General features: G+C 38.0%; 2 protein-coding genes and 2 pseudogenes across 3 annotated transcripts in view; all 4 read left to right on the top strand.

Annotated features, from left to right (window-relative positions):
* The first annotated feature begins 1,110 nt into the window (after positions 1–1,110).
* LOC146456251 (melanocyte-stimulating hormone receptor-like) lies at positions 1,111–2,149 on the top strand. The gene has a single exon (XM_085093312.1). It carries the CDS (start codon positions 1,111–1,113, stop codon positions 2,017–2,019), a length of 909 nt encoding a protein of 302 aa, XP_084949438.1. The 3' UTR covers positions 2,020–2,149.
* Positions 2,150–2,507: 358 nt separating this feature from the next.
* On the top strand, positions 2,508–11,224 carry LOC146456250 (melanocyte-stimulating hormone receptor-like). The gene is made up of 2 exons (XM_085093422.1): positions 2,508–2,562; positions 9,486–11,224. The coding sequence occupies exons 1-2, from the start codon at positions 2,508–2,510 to the stop codon at positions 10,331–10,333; spliced, it is 903 nt and encodes a 300-aa protein (XP_084949548.1). The 3' UTR covers positions 10,334–11,224.
* A 1,390-nt stretch (positions 11,225–12,614) lies between these two features.
* On the top strand, positions 12,615–14,644 carry LOC146456249 (melanocyte-stimulating hormone receptor-like; annotated as a pseudogene).
* A 2,222-nt stretch (positions 14,645–16,866) lies between these two features.
* The window catches only part of LOC146456232 (melanocyte-stimulating hormone receptor-like), a 102,756-nt pseudogene continuing 99,901 nt past the window's right edge, over positions 16,867–19,721 (top strand). The window contains exon 1 of the transcript XR_014858842.1: positions 16,867–17,267. The product of XR_014858842.1 is annotated as a melanocyte-stimulating hormone receptor-like (transcript). The remainder of the gene's footprint in view (positions 17,268–19,721) is intronic.

Here is a 19,721-nt window from a genome sequence, read left to right as displayed (position 1 = left end):
TCAGTGCACACAGCAAACACATGGACACAATGCGAACCTATTTTTTGAACATTCTATCCCAAGTTCTAATAGGTACGTTAAGAATACAAAGGATGCACCTGGCCATGAATAAGAGCTTTGGTGTTGAAGGTTCTGGGAAAAATTTGAATTAAAAGGCTTCTCTCCACTGCACTGTCAAAAATCACACTACAAAACCTGCATCTAAAAGTTCCAAACAAATCACCACACACAATAGGCGTGTCGTGGCTTCAAATTTAACGATATTTTGTAGCATTGAAATACGCCCGACCAGTCTCATTCCACGTCGAAATCATTTTTATTTACTTAATTAATAACTTAATCCGGCTAATTTAAATGTATACAATAGAATTTGAAATTGGTGGCCGCTGTTTCAAAAGGTTAAAACGTTTGAAAGTAGGTGCTGCCAATTTCAAAATTAGAATTCCTATTTCCAAAGGTTAAAATGTTTTTAAAGAGGGGCTGCTAATTTTAAAATGAAAATTCCTATTTCCAATATTTAACGTATAAGGAATGTTTGAGTTCTTTCCTTCGTTTACCTTGCGAAAGAAATAAGCGAGATCTTTTACTTGTTGATATGTCAGTGCGGTTTATTTTATAATGGAAAATGAAGGCGGTGAAATACATGTAGGCTCGATTTCTGCCGCTCTCTCGAGTCCGGTCTTGGAGCGCGGGCTCGTTTCCCGAACAGCGGCTGGAAATCGAGCCTAAAATACATGTGCCTCTGTTAAAACTGATTAAGACTCGTTTATTTTTATTAGCTGTTTTAGTGTTTCACTGAAATCCTTTTTCATTTTTTAAGATCGGATGTATAATATATGCGCTTATAAATGTTAAAAAACAATAGAATCATATTCGTAAACCCGTTGACAAGTTTGGATTGCCTCATTATAGGCCAAAAACGCGAGAGCTTTGTAATAACCCGACCAGGAAACTGTAAGCGACCAGCCTGCCTTCAAAGTCTTAACAAAGCTCAAATAAAGACTTTAAGATTGCAAAACTACATTTGTACCAACAAGGGCCGGCCATTGGCCTGACTCAGTTTGGCGGCGTACGTCATCAAACCATTCTTTACAACAGGCGTTCTTCGTTATGAATAAAACGAACAATTTAAGCTGCTTCTTTTTTCACAATGTCGATATGAACTTGGACAAAACGGAAGAAGAATTCAGTATTCCAACTTGTGTTCTCAACTCAGTGTTTTCTCTGTTAACGTGTGTGGGGAACTTTATCATTCTGCATGCGATTCGCAGAGCCTCTGATCTTCATTCGCCATCTCTCATCCTGCTGTGCTTCCTCGCAGTCTCGGACTTTCTTGTGAGTGCGATTTGCCAGCCATCTTTCGTGGCGTATAAAACAGCTGGGCTTGTGGATAACTTTAGCGTCTATTGTACATCAAGAGTGATCGAATTCATATCTGGCTACCTAACGTCTGGAGTATCTTGGCTCTTTCTAGCGGCAGTGTCCATTGATCGTCTTCTTGCTCTAACTCTTCATTTAAGATACAGCGCAATTGTTACCATCCCTCGGGTATTCCAAGCTTCTCTTGCTGTCTGGATCTTTTCGATAACATTTGTTGTGTTAAAGTTTTGGTTGAGTTATGAAAACTGGATTTTTCTCCCCTTAGTAATTTTTCTTGTAACATTAATTTTGATTACCTGGAGTACCTTCAAAATTTTTCAAATCGTTCGGAGGCACCAACGCCAGATACAAAGCCAAACCATGGCCGCCACGAGTCGGAACAACACGGTGAACGTCCTCAAGTGTAAAAAGTCAGCTGTCACCGTGCTTTATGTTTATGGGTTGTTCCTACTTTTCTATCTTCCATTCTGTGTGACGATGATTGTGAATTCTTTGATGGGATACACGAAATGGGTGAAGATTGCGTACGACTATGCCTCAACCGCTGTTTTCGTGAATTCGTGTTTGAGCCCATTGGTGTACTGCTGGCGGATGAAAGAGGTAAGACGGGCTGTTAAGAGAGCTTACAGAAGACAATGAAGGAACTTACAACAAGAATCAGTCTAAGATAAGGGTGCAGGAATGTTGCACTGGTTCGGAGCACTCCCACCAATGTGGCCCGGGTTGGATTCCCGGACTCGCTTCATATGTGAGCTGAGTTTATTCTTGATTCTCGTTCCTGCTCCGGAAATTTTTGTCCGGGTTCTCCTCTTTTTCTGACGCATAAGAAAGCTCCAAAAATTTCCAAACTGCAGAGAAGAATACTGAATTTTCTGCTTGATATATCGCCAGACTGCGCGTCTCTGTTCATTGATGACGGACAATTCGAAACAAAAAAAGATACATTGTGCGGACGAATCTTTGTTTTTCTCTGATAATCACCTGAGTAATTCGTCTCGGGAACATTCAACAATATTTACTTCGCCTTCGGCGAATAATTGTTTAATTATGTTAGTAAGTTTATAATGTAAACCACAGTTTTAAGTTATCTACAGCATGTCAATGATGGTATGTACTGTTAGGAAAAAATGTTGAAAGAAAAGAAGACTCGATTTCTCAGAAGGTTGCTAGGCTGGCGACTTGGTAAGCAGACTTTGTAATCAAGGTATCCAAAGGACGGATATCCATTTCCTGTTGAATATACTAACACCTCTTTCCCAATTTTAACCTACTCTTGATTAACCAAATAATTCAAAATTAAAATGAGAAAAGTTCAATAAAGTGAAATGTAGTGATACGATATGAAATTTACAAAAACATAAAGCAAAGCTAAAGAAAAGATAGATGGCGTTTTTGAAGATTAATTTTTATGTCTCTATAATTGCTAAATACAGTGTCTACAACAAGTCAAATTTTTGTTTTGATTGGAGAGAAGACTGCTATCGCGAAATTTAGAGCGCTCTTCAAAAGTGTGGCAGCGGCGAGGTCGCTTTCATAAGAGGACAAAACAAGGATTTCTGCTACTACGGGCGTTTCTTATTGTGCATTCATATCTAGCAGAACTTCATAAGAGGCATCAAATAAAAAATATGAGCTTTTACGTTTGAGCTTTGTACAATGTTAAACGTGCAGTATCAACTTTTTGTGTTACTTTGAATAGCCAAAATACATGTTTTGAATCGACGGAATCGTCAAAACAATTTTTCAGTTTTGTTAACAATAGCCCTATAGCTATTAATGCACAAAAACTAGTTATAATTATTGTTTGGCTGCGGATGGCTTGGATGAGTTGAAAAAGCTGGCCAATTTTTTTTCAAGTTCTTCCTGTGTATTGTAGAGAAAACGCTTAAACCTGATTATAGTTTGTTCTCTCTCGGAGAAATCGCTAAATATTTTCTTCCCGGTGCTCTAACAGCAATTTTACGTTATAGAAAGGTTCTTTGTTAAAAATTTTTTAGCAGTTTTGTTCAAAATACAACAAAATCGCCTTGACAGTGATCAGTTTTAGGCTAAAAATCACCTATGAGCCACAAATATTTCTTCTAATCGGTCCCCCTTTCAGTAACGAAAAAATCTCCAGCAATAGCTATTTTTACAGATGTTAAGACCTTTTCATTGTAACGTCCCAACTTCAGAAAGTTGCCTTGAATTGGAGGTTTTGCGCTCCAGACAGCAATACCGTACCTAAATGAAGGCCCTAAATTTTCTTTGACCTACTGTGAGTCTGCTTTTCTGGCTGGTTAGAGCAACTAAAATCGGCAACATAAACCAGCAAACCCAGGTCTCCATGAGCAGCAGCATTTGTAACCCTAACGACCTTCATCATTCACATGATAGATTTCAAAAGATATCAGATGTAAACGATTTTCACATTTATCTTTAAGGCTTCGTCCACACGTTTTCGTTTTCGATCGTTTTTATCTGGAAAAGGTTTTTCGTTCATACGTTTCTATTTTCATTTGTTTCGCTGTTCGACACGTAACGATTGAAAGCGCTACTTTCTCTTCTATCGACGTTGTTACGTTTTTGAAACATCCGTTTTTGCCGTACAGAGGTGAAAGATAAATCCGTCCACTTCCAAAACCTCCAATTTGGGCTGTTTTTTCAAGTCTTCGCTTTGAAGCGTTTAATCATTCTCGTTAGTGGACTTAAGACATAACCCGTCAAAAAATATCCCTTTTTCAAATTCTGACGATCAGGAAGAGATAGGTGTGGACGGTGCCTTGGTCGGTGGAAAGAATAGCGTGATTACATGATTGTGTGTGCATTCTCAGTATACCAATCAGGTTAGGCTGAAACATACAAGGACAACTCTGTCAACTAAGGTCAAACTGATCGGCCATCTTCTACGTACTCGACACTTTTAAGTCAAATAAGTCTTATTTTCACCCTGTCAATGTTTTACGTTTTTTTAATGTGCTGGTGTGAGAAAACTGGAGGGCGTTTATAGAAATTATTCTAAGACTTTTTGGGCGCTAATTTTTAACGTGTTTCCGGGCCAGTGGGTATTTGATGAATTATTGTTGTTTACAGCAAAACTTACTCTATGTCATCTAATTTGTGTCTCCGTCTGGCCCTTCAATTTGCCATCAATTGTGAGTACAAATCATTGTATATTATCTTCTTTTGTCAGACTTGCCAGTTTTGTTTTAATTTAGGGCATTAGGGGGCTTCACACTAGAGCTTGTAAGTATAATCTAAGTGCACTTGAAACCTACTTTGAGTGTGAAGGGGTAAAACCTACCAACTTGAACTTTACTTAGTGACCATGGAAACTTTCGCAGTTCAAAGAAGCCGAAGTACGCCGCCAAGTATGGCCAACACCACAATTGAGAACGTACTTGACCAATAGGGAAAGGGAAACCAATTGAAAGCCACGTGCTGCGGTGCCAGGACAGATAAACATTTTGCCGTGAACTAAAATTAATTTTAAAAAAAATCAAAATGGATGGTTGGAGATACGCCTCGCAGTTTGAGGACTCCATGGAACAGTCTTTTTTGTAAGTAAACATAAAAAAGAAGGAAAGCCGATTTAAACTTACGATCTTATTTGAATTTCATCTTTACGGACAGCCTGAACCATCGATTTTCAGTTCAGAAGATGTCGCCTGTTCTTTTGTTTTGTCGCCAAGTACTCCTAAACAATGAAGTACCTATGCATTTCCTGTAATGTTAAAACTCTCTGAGTTAAAATTAAAGACAAAATAAAGAGTAAACAACACAAAACGTTTTTCCGTTGTAAAGGCTTCATGATTTTCCGGCGAGCAGTCGCATTTCTGATTTTACCGCGAACGATGATTGACAGCTTGTGCTTCAAGTGTATACTTTGTCACCAGGTGTGAAGCCAAGTTTTCTAAAGTGCGACTTGAGATTTTCAAGTGCACTTGAATCAGGTGCTTACTTGAAACTAACTTAGCTTGTAGTGTGAAGCCAACAATTGTCTTGGCTTAATTCATGTCAATTTCAGCAAACCTCATTGATTACTTTCAACAATATTGTCCAACCCGTGAATTAAAAACATTACTGATATGAGCGTGCTTGGTCGTGGTAATTTTCTGGACTTGTATCGATCACTTTCTTTACATTCTCGAATAACATACAATACATGAGTTTTATTAATTGCTTTTCCGTGATGTTCTTAAATTCTTAGAAAAGGGGGCAAAACATCGAAAATCATGGCGGTCGTAACATTTTTATTTCTCCAGGATTCTTGTCCAGTCGAATTAAAAGCTTTTAAAGTACCCTTCCGTCTTGCATGCAGTAAACACATGCACGCATGGCGAACCATTTTTTTTTTTTTTTTTTACAAGATGTAATGATAGGTGTTTCAACACTACAAATACGAAAGACGTACCAGACCTTCCGTCGATAATTTGAATTAAAAGTTTATCTACTGTCTAAAATCAAAACAATAGATTCCAAAAAAAATACAGCTGCTAATCGTTATACCAAGGAGCTTACATTAGGAGAAGCTGTCAATGTTTAATTTACGTATGAACCAATAGCGCCCTAATCTAGACCTTAATGGCTTTAACTGTTTTTTACACTTTTTTAAATAATACTTCCAAAGTGAAGAGAAATCTTATCATAGGAATTAGGTTTCCCCTTTATTTCCTTGCTTCTCTCGTCATGTACGCTTTTGACATATATAGATACAGAAACATACAGCTATTTCAATTAACGTTGTTGGAAAACCTACGGGACACTGAAGACAGTGACTTAACATGATTTGGCAATTTACAAAGAACATTGCCAAATTCAGCTTTAACTCATGACCACACAGAAAATAAATTACAAACGTCGATATTCCTGATACTTTCATTCAACCCATGGTACTGAAATCCGTGCAATTACACTAATTACAAACGAATCAGCTAAGATTTAAAGATCATCCATACTTCCTTTCGGTATTATCGCGTAACCTTGTTTTTGAAATTCGAACGGATTAATCAGAGGCTGACGCTTAATTGTTACTATATTTTTCTTCAAGATATTGTGAAACAAATGAAAAGCTTCAACCGAGAAGATAGCTTAATTTTTTTAAGGCTGGCTGCCAATTTAAATTTCATTCATTATTTTTTTCTCTTGTTGCAAGCTTGTGCCCATTGTGCAATTAACTTAAATAATAACGCCGGGTTTATAAGAGCAAACGGAGTCCCTAATTATTTTTAAGGCGAAATGTAATGCGCTTATAATTCTTTAAACAGTACAAGAAATGTAGAAATTTAAGAAGGTAAAATGGCCTAATTTTAAGCCAAATTAAAGACACAATATTTACGTGATAAAAGGCCAGAAACCTCTAATGGTCAGGTCGACCAGTTCGTACCTTTCGAAGGCTGAAATAAGTTCGCAAAAGGACTGCAAAATTCAGTTTACTGAGAAGACTTTCGACTGAGTCGCTCACCACTAAAGGGGTTAAGATTGCGCACGACTACACTTCAACCGCTGTTTTTGTGTTTGAATCCACTGGTATATTGCTGACAGGAGATGCGCCGAGCTGTTAAGAGAGCTTTCAAAAGAGAAATTGAATAAAGGCGCTAACAGCTTGAACGAGGTGATTTCTTGGGAGGCTTTGACATCTGAAGGAAAGTTAAAACGTGTCTTGAGAGTGAAAAAACACTTGCTTAAACCGCCTCTCAAATTAATGCAAGATTTCTTGCAAGCTTGCCAGGCTGGCGAGATTGTGACCAAACTTTAAAGTGCCCCTAATCCTTCAATTTAATTTCTTTTGGTAGATGTCCATATCTGTGAAGAACTCATTTTCGAAAATTTTTTTTTAGAAATGTTGATTTTTTTTTTTTTTTTTTTTTTTTTTTACGAGCGCTAAAAGTTACTGAAACTTTTAAATTTTTGCGCGCTTTAAGCCCCGCTGGACAAATTTTTGTCTCGCGGGCTCATTAAGAACGAGCCAATGAGAAGCGTCCGATATTTGACACTTTCTTAGCTGTGACGTAAGAAAAGGACACCATTCAGGCCTCGGATCGTTATCAGAAGGAATCTTATGTATGCTGATTCCTTTCTCTACATTTCGAGAGTTGCTGCATGCAAAAACCATACATTTTTCAACCATTTTCCTGTTTACAATTGAAGCATTACCGCGAATCTTCGGATATTTTGCACGATGTCCTTTTCTTACGTCACGCTCCATATTTGGACACATTTGGCCGAGTGGGGGACTAATGTGAACGATATCGACAAGACTGAAATGAGTTCTTGAAAGATATGGAAATCTACCAAAAGAAAACAAATTAAAGGGTTAGGGGCACTTTAAGGGGCAGTGTGACTTATTTTAGTGTCTCTTTGAATAGCCAAAAAATATGTTTGTATAGATGTAAATATTAAAATAACGGTTTTAGTTTTTTTGAGAATAAACCTGCTAGTTCACAGAAACTAGTATCGTTCATATCTGGCTGCGGATGGCTAGGATGGAAATGGGTTGCAATTTGAAAAAATTGGCCATTTTTTTTTCAAGTTCTTCCTGTGTATTAAAAAAAATACTACTATTAAAACTTAAAAAAAAAAACTTTTTCTACAAACTCGTCATCTCGTGTTCATTTTTCGTTTCTTCTATTTCTTTCTTTTTGTTTGGTCGGTCCGTGAACGTTTTGATCTCTGTCTACTAAGAACCTTTGGAATTAACGCAGTTTTAGCAAAAAAGAAATTTGGTCACATAGCCTATTGGTGGGTTGGTCATATTTTCCTCCAGTTTCGCGGGGAAATTTTCTCGGTTTTTGGGCAGACATCTGACAAGTTCGATTCGATTTTACTAATTTAGTTATGTATTCCAATGCTTTTCCACGCTGCACTAGCCGATAGGCCAGAGCATTTTACATCACCAAAACTTTTGACGTTACAAGTGCTTTAACTTGCGCATCTTCCCGAAAAAAAAATTTTTTTCTTTAAAACTAAGTCAAAATTTCTAAGGCAATAAATGGTTATGGTAATATTTATATCAGCCAATCTCGTACCCAGTTTCCTCAGGTTTTTTGGTCAGCGATTAGTCGCCAGGAGAGACTTCGAAGACTTCGAAAGAAATTAAATTCTTTGATTGCCTGCCCCATAACGGCTTGCATTGTTTTACGACAGATTTCGAATTCTCCAGAGAGTCTCTCCTGGCGTCCAACCGCTGGCCAAAGAGCCTGAGGATTCTGGGTACGAGATTGGACGTCAGCATGTAAAGGCGCCACTGGCAGCCGCTGTCAATCCATATTAATTTTGATCTCACCCACCCACCCAACCTACGAATGAACGTGAAAGGCAGATGAGTAGACCACAACACCGGTGACTACGTCCCCCACTCTTTTCGAACAGTGTATGCCTTAATTCTTTTAAGGCTACAGAACCCTGAGTTATCAACCCGAAAAAACTGTCGGGTGCCCCTGTTTCCGTGCTTATATCCAGTAAAGTGCAAAATATTAACATCCAGCCATATTTGTGATCGTGAAAAGAAAGGTGTGCTATTCAGAAGAGACTTGCTGTTCAGGAGCGAAGAAAAGAAAGGAACGAAAGCAGCTTCAGAGTAACTTACTGTTCAGTTTATTCAACAGTCAAACGTGTGTACATAAATCATCGAAAGCGAAAACTGCTAATAGCTCTAGCTGTGCATTTTTTATTGTCTGTGTTTTGAATTAGGTGATATCTCTATTTACTACTTCTTTGCGCTTCTTCAGAGTGATTAACATCAACTTTAAAAATCCCTTAGCGCGAGGCAAAATAATTACTTTCAATAACCAGGTGTTTAAATAAATGGAAGTTCCTTATAGTTCTTTGACGTAAAAACGTCATGAGAGATATCAGTAAAAATGTAAATTTGAGGAGCTTTTGATAAAATGGGGAGCATTTTCATAAACAAGCAAGGAATTATAGTCAATCGGTCTTTCTCTCAAAGACTTAACTAGCCTTTATAACTACCTATCTGTCTGCGAAGGCTGCATTCGAAGTCACCCGTTTCGAGATTTTAGCTGAGTGCGTCATCATCATTGAGGACTTCAGGCTTTCTTCATCATGAGCGATGAACACAAAACCTGCTACTATTTGACGGTCACCATGGATGAAACACTGAGAAGAAGATTTCATTTCAAATATTGTAATTTGTATTCTCAACTCAGTGTTTTCTCTGATAACGTTTGCGGCGAATTTTGTTATTCTGTACGCAATTTGTAAATCCCAAAATCTTCATTCACCATGTTTCATCCTTTTGTGCTGCCTCGCATTTTCGGATCTTCTCGTGGGTCTGGTCTGTCAGCCATTTCTGGTGGCGCGTCAAATAGCCGCATTAGTGCATAATTTTCCTGTGTACTGCGTATTGAACATGATTTATGACTTGTCTGGCTACGTAACTTCGGGTGCATCTTTACTTACTTTAACAGCGGTGTCCATTGATCGTCTCCTTGCCGTAACTCTTCATTTACGATACAGGACTGTTGTCACTGTTCCTCGGGTATTTCAAGCCGCTGTATTTCTCTGGATCCTCATGGCGACAGTTGTTGTGTTAAAGTTTTGGATTAGCTACGCTACCTGGATGTTTCTCCCGTTGATTATTTTGCTTTTAACACTTCTTGTAACAACCTTCAGCACCTTCAAAATTTTTCATGTTGTTCGCAGACACCAACGCCAGATCAGTGACCAACACATGGCCGCCCTGAGTCTTCACACCAGCACGGTGAATGTACTCAAATGCAGAAAATCTGCTATCACCGTTCTTTATATTTATGGGTTGTTCTTACTTTTGTATCTTCCATTCTGTGTGACAATGATCGTGGAAGCATTCAATGGATATACAAAGGCAGTGAACGTTGCATATGACTATGTTACAACGGCCATTTTTATCAACTCCTTTTTGAATCCAGTTGTGTATTGCTGGCGAATAAGGGAGATTCGAAAAGCTGTGATGGCTTCTCTGAGACGGCAATAAAAACGCTAGCAATCCAAAAGGATTGAACATCTCACAAGGTCGACATGAATGCAGTTCATTGAACCGAAAAGAAAACTTAATAGGACTGAATATATAGACAATACTTGGTAGTAATCATAGTGGGGTTTGTTGGAGAACGCAAGAAATGGCAAAGCGAAGCGATGATCACGAAAACACAGAAAAACACACCAGATAAGCTCTTTCAGTCTTTATTATCATTTTTGAGGGCCTTTTGTTGTCTATAATTTTCGAATTAATTTCAACACCAAGCAAAGTCTTACAATTAATTTATTACGCTTTGGTTACCTGTGGAGAAATTAAGTGAACATTAGTCAATTAAAAATTGTCCACCAGAGCAAGAGAAAATATTATTCACCTTTTGGATTGGCCAAAAAGCGATGAGTTATCTCTCCCGTCCGTTGATTAGAACGTTTCAAAAGAGCGTGGCATGAGGCGGCCGGATGGTAGAAAATCAAGGAATTATTGAACTACGGCGGTGAAGCTTTATAAAGTTAAGGGAGCTATTTTTGTAGAGTTACAGTTAGTAACAGAAAACGTTATGGTTAATCGTTTCCCTTGCCAATATCTTGTTCATTTCGAAATATTGTTTAGCCATATTTAATGATTATGATTGCCAAGGAGTGCTACTTACGAATGTCTTCGTGAAGCGACAAAATTAAGAAAGTAGCTTCCGACATGAAGATCACTATTCTTTGGGCTAATTTATATGTTTAGTCAGTATGGTCTTATAATGGTCTTATAATGGTTTCCCTCGCTGATATTTTGTTTATTTAATAGAATATTCAGCCATATTTAATGACCATGTATTGGTGCGCTGTTCACGAGTGCCTTCCTGCACCAAGAAAATATATTAAAGAAAACAGCTTGCGACATGCTTATCCGGATTCTTTGCGCTAAACTCCATCAGATGTGTTTAATCACTCCATTTGATATGATTTGTCATATCTTTCGACTTCCATTAATAATACGCTGCTTTCAAGCCGCGATGTGGGGCATTAAGTTCTTCTTTCGCTAACATTTCAACTCCCGTTCGTCGCATTTTGACGTTGGTAGAAAGCTAGAAAAACGTTAATTATCGTTATATCGACGCTTTTCCATGTGATGAAAACTAAGTGAAGAAAGATACGTTCAAAAGAACGATGATGAGTGAAAGTAAATGTTAATGTGTTTGAAGCTAAGAAATTCAGGTCACAAACAATTATGCCGGGGAAAACTTATAAGGCATAGATGATTGGAGATTTAAACGCAAAAATCCACCTGGGTATGCTAATAACAGTGGAAGTAATAGGAGCTTTGTTCCAAGGTCCCCAGATACAAACCTAGTTGCCAGGGACTGTCCTCCCAGCCACGTAAAACTCTACTAGAAGGGTATCCATAATGGTGAAGTGTTCGAAAACAGAGCGTCAGTTCATAAGACATCCCAGGGTTTTCGAGATATTCAAATTATTTTTGGCAGACGGCGACAAAGACCACACGTTGCAAAATACTCCACGAATCTCGGAGTATTTTGCCATATGATACGTATTTGCTTTTCCTGTTCATTACTCTTTTCCCAGGATCAAATATGGTTGCCGGATGAATGCCATATTTGATCCTTGAAACAGTGTAGCGAAGACGAAAACCAAGTGCGTATCACGAGACTAAATTTTCACCGACTCGTTGAGTATCTTGCATGACTATTTGCAGTATTATAGGATGAAATCATCAGGTAGACAAGTCTATGCCAAGGCAGTTATGTATGGATGGAGAAAGCCAAATTAACAATGATTGTGGCACCAAATCAAAACTGCATAATTAAACTCCTTTGTTCGACGCCGTTCTTTTGCCAATTACTAAATTCGTCCATTAACTTCGGCACACGATAGGAGTGGAATCTGAATCAATTATTCATACAAATGAGTATATTTGGACCTCTTTGTTTTATCAGGTGTACACTCGTTTATCTTTATGACTACTTCAATTAGTTATCAAGGAGTGAAAGTAGAAAGCAGTCTTTAAAACCCCACGTCATCGGCTAGTTAGAACGATGACACATTGGCTCATGTCAAAATATAACACAACATAACTGACATAAATTTGGGCAATTCATAAGAGCCCAATATCAACTCATTAGCATTTAAACACAACTCCCTCCCTTAAATAAACTTAAATAAGTACGTTAAACGAAAAGTCCAATCAATCTTCTTCTCAACGAATTTGCTACGTTCAAATGGGACATTACTGTCGTAGAATCAAATTTCTAACAAGATTTGATATAGTCATGAACGAAACACACAACACCTGCTTCTATTTGAATATCAACTTGGAAAAAACGAAAGACGTTTACATCACAAATATACTAACATGTATTTTCAACGCAGTGTTTTCGTTGATAACTTCTGCAGGAAATTTTATCGTCCTGCATGCGATTCGTAAAGACCAGCTGATCTTCGTTCACCGTGTTTCATCCTTCTGTGCTGCCTGGCATTTTCAGATCTTCTTGTGGGGGCGATTTGTCAACCATTTTTGGTGGCACACAAAATAGCCGAGCTTCTTGATAATTTTCCCACTTTCTGTACGTTTAGAATAATTCAAAACTTATCAGGGTACATAACTTCTGGTGTTTCGTTACTCACTTTAACTGCAGTGTCCATTGATCGTCTTCTTGCCGTAACTCTTCATTTACGATACAGTGAAATTGTGACTGTTCCTCGGGTATTTCAAACCGCTTTTTCTCTCTGGATCTTTTCAATAACAACTGTTATAATCAAGTTTTGGATGAAAACTGCCCACTGGATTGTTTTCCCCTTGGTTTTGTTGTTTCTCACACTTCTTGTTACAGCCTTCACTACTTTCAAAATCTTTCACATCGTTCGCAGGCACCAACGCCAGATAAATGACCAAAACATGGCTGTCTTGAGTCTTCAGAGCAACACAGTGAACGCGCTCAAGTGTAAAAAGTCTGCTGTGACTGTAATTTATATTTATGGTTTGTTGTTGATTTTCTATCTTCCATTCGGTGTGGCAATGCTTGTAGAAGCATTCATTGGCTATACAAGGTCAGTGAAGATTGCCTATGACTACACTTCAACTGCTGTCTTCATCAACTCTTTATTGGATCCACTTGTGTATTGTTGGCGAATAAGGGAGATACGACGAGCTGTGAAGAATGTTCTGAGAAGACAATGAACACTAACAACAAAGCGGACAGGATATCTTCCAAGGTCGCTCATTTCAGCTTAAAATTGCACGAATTTTTCACCAAGCTGGACAAAAGTGGATCTCGGTTTTGCCTTCAGGAGTATACGTTTCCCCACACGGGATAAAAGACAGCCTCTTAGAGACGTACTACTAGCAAAGCGAAAGCTCAAACCTGCCGCACTTACGCAAGCGGAGATATGATTATATTTTGCCAAGACTGAGAACTGAGTGTTTTTAAAAGCGCTCATTTGTAAGTTGATATCTTCTTAACTGTTTGTAGTTTTCTTTTCTTAATCGTGTAAATTTACACGTTTGTTTTAGATCTTTTTCTCTCGATAAAGTTTCATCATTTATTCATTCAATATGGATAAAAAAAAATAAATGTTTAATAGCGGCACACTGAAGATAATGTGGAATATGGTTAAATATATGTTATCCGGCGCTCCAGTTGTCTCTTATTGGAAGGACAAATTGCGCTAAAGCTTTCTAGTCAGGTTACTAAATACGTCTTGTTCGCTGATGTAAATAAGAAAAATAGTAATAAGGGACTTATATGCGTAAGCTTGAGCGATAATACTGCATACAGTGGACTCTTCTCATGTCTACGTTGTGCATTTGTGTAATAATTTGGTTAATTTTTTGCGCCAGGAAAGGAATTTTCGCTGACATGCAACGGACGGATAAGAAAGCAAAGAAAACCCTTTTCCGAGTTATTTCTGGTCTGTACTAGCTAAAATCCGAGTGGGTGGGTTGGAGAACAATAAAAGTCGTTGAAAGCAACCGCGGACCTGTTTTATGTGTTGCTTGAAATTGTTCCAAACATTTTACAGTTACATACAACCAAGGAAAGAAGACTGGACAAAAAAAAAAGTTTATCCCTCCAGGAAATATTGGAACGCTTGAAAATGTTTTCCTGTTTATTGATAATCAACGGCAGTTGTTAAATGAGGTGCCATGCAATTAGTATTTGAGTCAGCGAACAGCATTCATTATAAATAAGGGTGTTGTTTGAGCGAGTAAAAGAAGAAAATCATCCTTCTTTAAACTGTTCAGTAGTTTTTGCGCTAATTTTAGTAATTTAGTATATCCGCAATTGTAATGTGAACAAAATAAAACTGTAAATAATTCTTTCTCTGGTTCAGTCTTTCTTTAGTCTCCTTCGGCCACATTTACACTTCACTTTATAAATTACTAGAACACGCATCCATATGTTGCTGATAATTTCAAGCACCCACAGTGTGTGTAATAACAAATTCAAATGCGGTAGCATGTTTTGAAAATTAAAGACAAATTAAAAAGCACATCTATACAGGAAAAAACTAACGAAACAAAAGTCCTACGTCAAGGGAAACTAAAATTAAATATGCGATTTCAAGAGTAACTGTAATTAAAATTTGCTACAGCTCAGTTAATTAAAAACTGCGTTCGGTGTGTTATTAAAAAATGCAAAGGGCATTTAAAGTGCCCCTGAGACGAAAATCTCATTTTCCATCTTTTTGCATTTTCGTGTAGAATATGACCTTCTTACTCATGTTACCAAATTTCAATCCTTTACGGTGATTGGAAAAATTTTTTTTAGCTTTTTATTCGAGATTTCACGGCCACCAAACTTGGCCTTGTTCCGGAAGTTAAGGCTCAAATTACAGGAAGTGACGTCATTGGCTCAACAGGAAAAATTCCACACGGCTAATTTTCATATGGATTCTACTTCATAAACTGTATTCTGCTGTTGCGAACTAAAGAACAGCAGAATACAGTTTATGAAGTAGAATCCATATGAAAATTAACCGTGTGGAATTTTTCCTGTTGAGCCAATGACGTCACTTCCTGTAATTTGAGCCTTAACTTCCGGAACAAGGCCAAGTAATGGCGGCCGTGAAATCTCGAATAAAAAGCTAAAAAAAATACTTCCAATCGCCGTAAAGGATTGAAATTTGGTAACATGAGTAAGAAGGTCATATTCTACACAAAAATTTAAAAAGATGGAAAATGAAAGGGGCACTTTAATTACTAAAGCTCTTTCGGAAGTCAGTGCATAGGAAAGGGGAATAAATCAGCAATTGGCGATATTACGTTTTTTCTGATTTAGCATTGTGTTTTGTGAAAACTAATCGTAAATTGCTGGCACGAGTATTCAGCGCTTGATGCCAGGTGCTTCCATTTGCTCCGAGATTTGATTGACTCCTTTTGTTGCTTGTTTGTCATTGGCCAGAGTTGTAACAATTAAATTATCATCCAACTAAAATTCGCTATAAAATTTACCACTGATAATGGCAAACGAAACAACCCCTATGTTACGAAAGGTATTGGAAAACGCGTTGCGATTATAATCTATGACAGTGCATCATTTTCAAGCCTACAATATTTTCCCTGACTTCGATAACCATGTAACAAGTAGAACAGGTTAATCACTGCTAGATTTGAACTAGAGAGGAAGGTTAGCTCATCCTCTCTTCATATGAATGGTTTGGTAAAAAGGTAAAACGATATGGCAAGCGATTTGTTTAAGTTTTTTTTTTTATTTGTTGTTGTTGTTCAAAACTTCATAAATGCAAAATTATTCTTACCTTCTTTTCGTCCCCTGACGATCAGGGCCAGTGTGAATTCGAATGTCTGGCCATTTGCCATATGCGGTATGTAAATAAGAAGTTAATTGGAAACATTTCTGAAGAATGATCTTGACCAAGCTTCAAAACTAAAGCAACAATTATCTTTGAAAGGAGATTCCGTGGACCCTGTGATTAGATTGCTCAACAAGAAAATAGATCTCGCCGGGAATGAGTCACTCTTCAATATTTGCCATTTTTAGTTCCTCTAGATCGCTGTTCAATCTCATGTAGCGTAAGATGAAAGTCCAGACTGCAGACCTGAAGAAAATTTCACAACGGCAACAAACGTTATTAGCTATGATAGCTGTCAAGTGCATTGAGCATTTTAGGGTCTACATACATTCGATAACGCACGTGCAAGAGTAAACAGCTTTTCAGAAATGGTCTTCATTGACCCTCTTGAAGCAGTCATATTTTAACAAGCCTTAGTGTATATAGAAACGTCTCCTGTTTATCAAATATATTTTCCCAGAAAATTTACGTTAAACAAAAAAATGAGTTGAAAATAGAACAGGAAAAATGTACTTAGAGTATAGTTATTACAAGAAATCCTAATTCTTCCTCTGCAGACGTAAGACATCCGTCACGAGAAGGTGTGTTTCATCAGATATCCAAACACTGAGAAATAGGTTGAAAAATAAAGCGCAGTCCAGTTTTTTCAAACGACGTCGAGGTATTTCGATATCTGATGAAACACACCTTCTCGTGCTTGATACGGCTTCTCACATCATCAATAATTCTTGGAGAAATTCAAAGCTAAATTTTGCAGAATGGTTTTGAATGAATGGCAGAATCAGAATTAATGTTAAAGTTGTTGCAGAGTTCTTGACGATCTTCTTTGCTTTCTTGACAGCAGACTCAACTTTACCATTAGATTGATGGTGGTAGGGTCTCTTTTTCATATGCTTGCACCCGTACTCTTTGACGAAGGCTTTGAATTCTCGACTTTTGCACAGCGAACCACTGTCCGACACAACTTCATCGGGAATCCCATATCGTGCCATGAGTGCGTAAAGTTTCATGATCACAGTGGAAGCCTTCAGGTCATACAGCCTGTCGATCTCGAAGAAGCCAGAGAAATAATCCACAGTCACCATGTACCTCTTTTGGTCTAAGTCAAAAAGGTCTGTGGAAATTTTGCTCCGAAGGTAATCAAGGCGATCACCTTGTTTACGGTTTGAGACGGTTCTAATAATTAATCTTTAGGAACTGCGGCAAGGAGACTGGCGTCATCGAAAAAGGTACAACAAACTCTAAAACTGCGTTTAAAGTTTTCGAAAGAGAGAAAATGACCCTAAAAATCCCGGAGGTCATTGATTTCCTAATGCCTTTGTTTGCCCAGGCTTTATAAAATACCAACTTTCCATCTCTCTTAATAAAACGATTGTTCCAAAGTGTTCCCTCTTTCATTTCATTTAATTTACGTTTAGGGGTGTTTTGGAATGAAGTTGTTGCCAGATGCTCTTGTAAAAAGGCGGAAGATCTGTGGGACCCAACAGTTTTAAGTCGTAGTTACATTGAATCAAGAAAGAGCCAACGCACACCAGTCACTATTCTCCGAAGAGCGATAGCGATTCACCCAGGCAGCTTCCAGTGATTTTTCTGCGTCCACAAAATTAATCGTACCGAGGTCACCTTTGGGTATGGGACCAGTTAGCGTATTTCTTTTGATTTTGTCTGCTTTGAAGTTCCATATAAATAGAAAGGTTATGCTAGTTGACCTTTTTGGCAAAATCGACAGGTACTTCAAGGTCGGAACAATTATAAACAAGTTTTAAGAACACTAGTGTTTTGACAATGGCGATTCTTCCCAAAATCGTCAAGTGCCGACCGCACCAAAGTTTAAACCTTTTTCAGTTTCAGTCAAGCCGTTCGTCAAAGGTGATTTTTACCGCCAACGCACCTTTTCATAGGAAAAGGCTACCCCAAGGGTATAGACATACTGCTTCGGCCATGGAATGAATTATCCACGATTCAAGCCGCAGCTCTTCAGATTTTGACTTGTTTATTTTCAGCGCAGAAGAAATTTGGTTGTAGTTTCTTTCAGCTGCAGTCAGGGCTCTGATAGCTATCCCAGCCGTCTACCATCTTGGAGTAATGCGGCTCCCAATCCCTCTTCGCTTGCATCGCACTGAATGACTAAGTCCACAGTACCCATATTCAACGGACTTGGTTTTTACTTGTTGGATTCCCTTTCATTAACGAAACGCACAAGACCTGCCCTATTTGAATATCAACTTGGACAAAACGGAAGGTTTCATCTCAAATATTTTAACATGTATTTTCAACGCAGTGTTTTCGTTGATAACTTGTACGGGAAATGTTATCATCCTGCATGCAATTCGCAAAAACCAGCATCTTCATTCACCGTGTTTCATCCTTCTGTGCTGCCTCGCATTTTCAGATCTTCTTGAGGGAGCGATTTGTCAGCCACTTTTGGTGGCACTCAAAATAACCGAGCTTGTGGATAATTTTCCCACGTACTGTACGTTAAGAATATATCATAACTTATCAGGCTTTATAACTTCTGTTGCAGTGTCCATAGATCGTCTTCTTGTTGTAACTCTTCATTTACGATATAGCGTAATTGTGACTATTCCTCGGCTGTTTAAAACTGCTTTTTCTTTCTGGATCTTTTCAATAACTAGTGTAAGTTATAGTCACGTTTTGGATGAGTACTGCTAACTGGAATGTTCTCCTCTTGGTTCTGTTGTTTCTCACACTGCTTGTTATAGCCTTCAGTACTTCCAAAATCTTTCACATCGTTAACAGACACCAACGACAGATCAATGACCAAAACATGGTCGCCCTGAGTCTTCAGACCAACACAATGAACGTGCTCAAGTGTAAAAAGTCTTCTGTGACTGTACTTTATGTTTATGGTTTGTTGTTAATTTTTTTATCTTCCATTTGGTGTTACGATGCTCGTAGAAGAATTTATTGGTTACACGAGGTCCGTGAAGATTGCCTATAACTACACTTCAACTGCTGTTTTTATCAACTATTTATTAGATGCACTTGTGTACTATTGGCGAATAAGGGAGATACGACGAGCTGTAAAGAATGTTTGCAGAAAACAATGAACACTAAGAACGAAGTGGACAGGAATTCTTCCAAGGTTGCCAAGAGTAAGTCGACATGATCAGCTAAGAATTGAAGGGATTTTCAGTTCACTATGATCGACAAAAGTAGATCTTGATTTTGCCTCTAATAACATATTGAGACGTTTCCTTACTCGGAAAAAACACCAACCTCTTAGGACGTACTAACAGCTAAGCGAAAGCTGAAAGCTGACGCAGTTCCGCAAGCGTGGACATGATTATATTTTGCCAAGTTAGAACTGAGCAGCTTTAACAGCGCTCATTTGTAAATTGCTGTCTTCTTAACTGTTTGTAGTTTTCTTTTTCTTAATTGGGTCAATTTACACTTTTGTTTTAGATTTTTTCTCTCGTAAAAGTTTCTTCATTTATTCATTCAATATAGATAAAAAAAAAGACAAACGAATTTTCAATAGAGGCGTATGTAACATAACGTGGAATATGCGTAAACAAATGTTGGGCAACACTCCGTTGTCTCTT

This window comes from Pavona decussata, unplaced genomic scaffold (genome assembly GCF_977016875.1).
Source record: "Pavona decussata unplaced genomic scaffold, jaPavDecu1.1 SCAFFOLD_260, whole genome shotgun sequence".
Classification (NCBI taxonomy): Eukaryota; Metazoa; Cnidaria; class Anthozoa; order Scleractinia; family Agariciidae; genus Pavona; species Pavona decussata.
The sequence above is the reverse complement of the archived record's forward strand: the minus strand, read 5'-3'. Positions and strand labels throughout refer to the sequence as shown.

Bases quoted from the DNA above. Each gene is read 5' to 3' on its own strand.
- LOC146456251 (XM_085093312.1), top strand. From the start codon at position 1,111: ATGAATAAAACGAACAATTTAAGCTGCTTCTTTTTTCACAATGTCGAT.
- LOC146456250 (XM_085093422.1), top strand. From the start codon at position 2,508: ATGTTGAAAGAAAAGAAGACTCGATTTCTCAGAAGGTTGCTAGGCTGG. The intron at 2,563-9,485 runs GTAAGCAGACTT...AACACTGAGAAG, and splicing joins GTTGCTAGGCTGGCGACTTG to AAGATTTCATTTCAAATATT.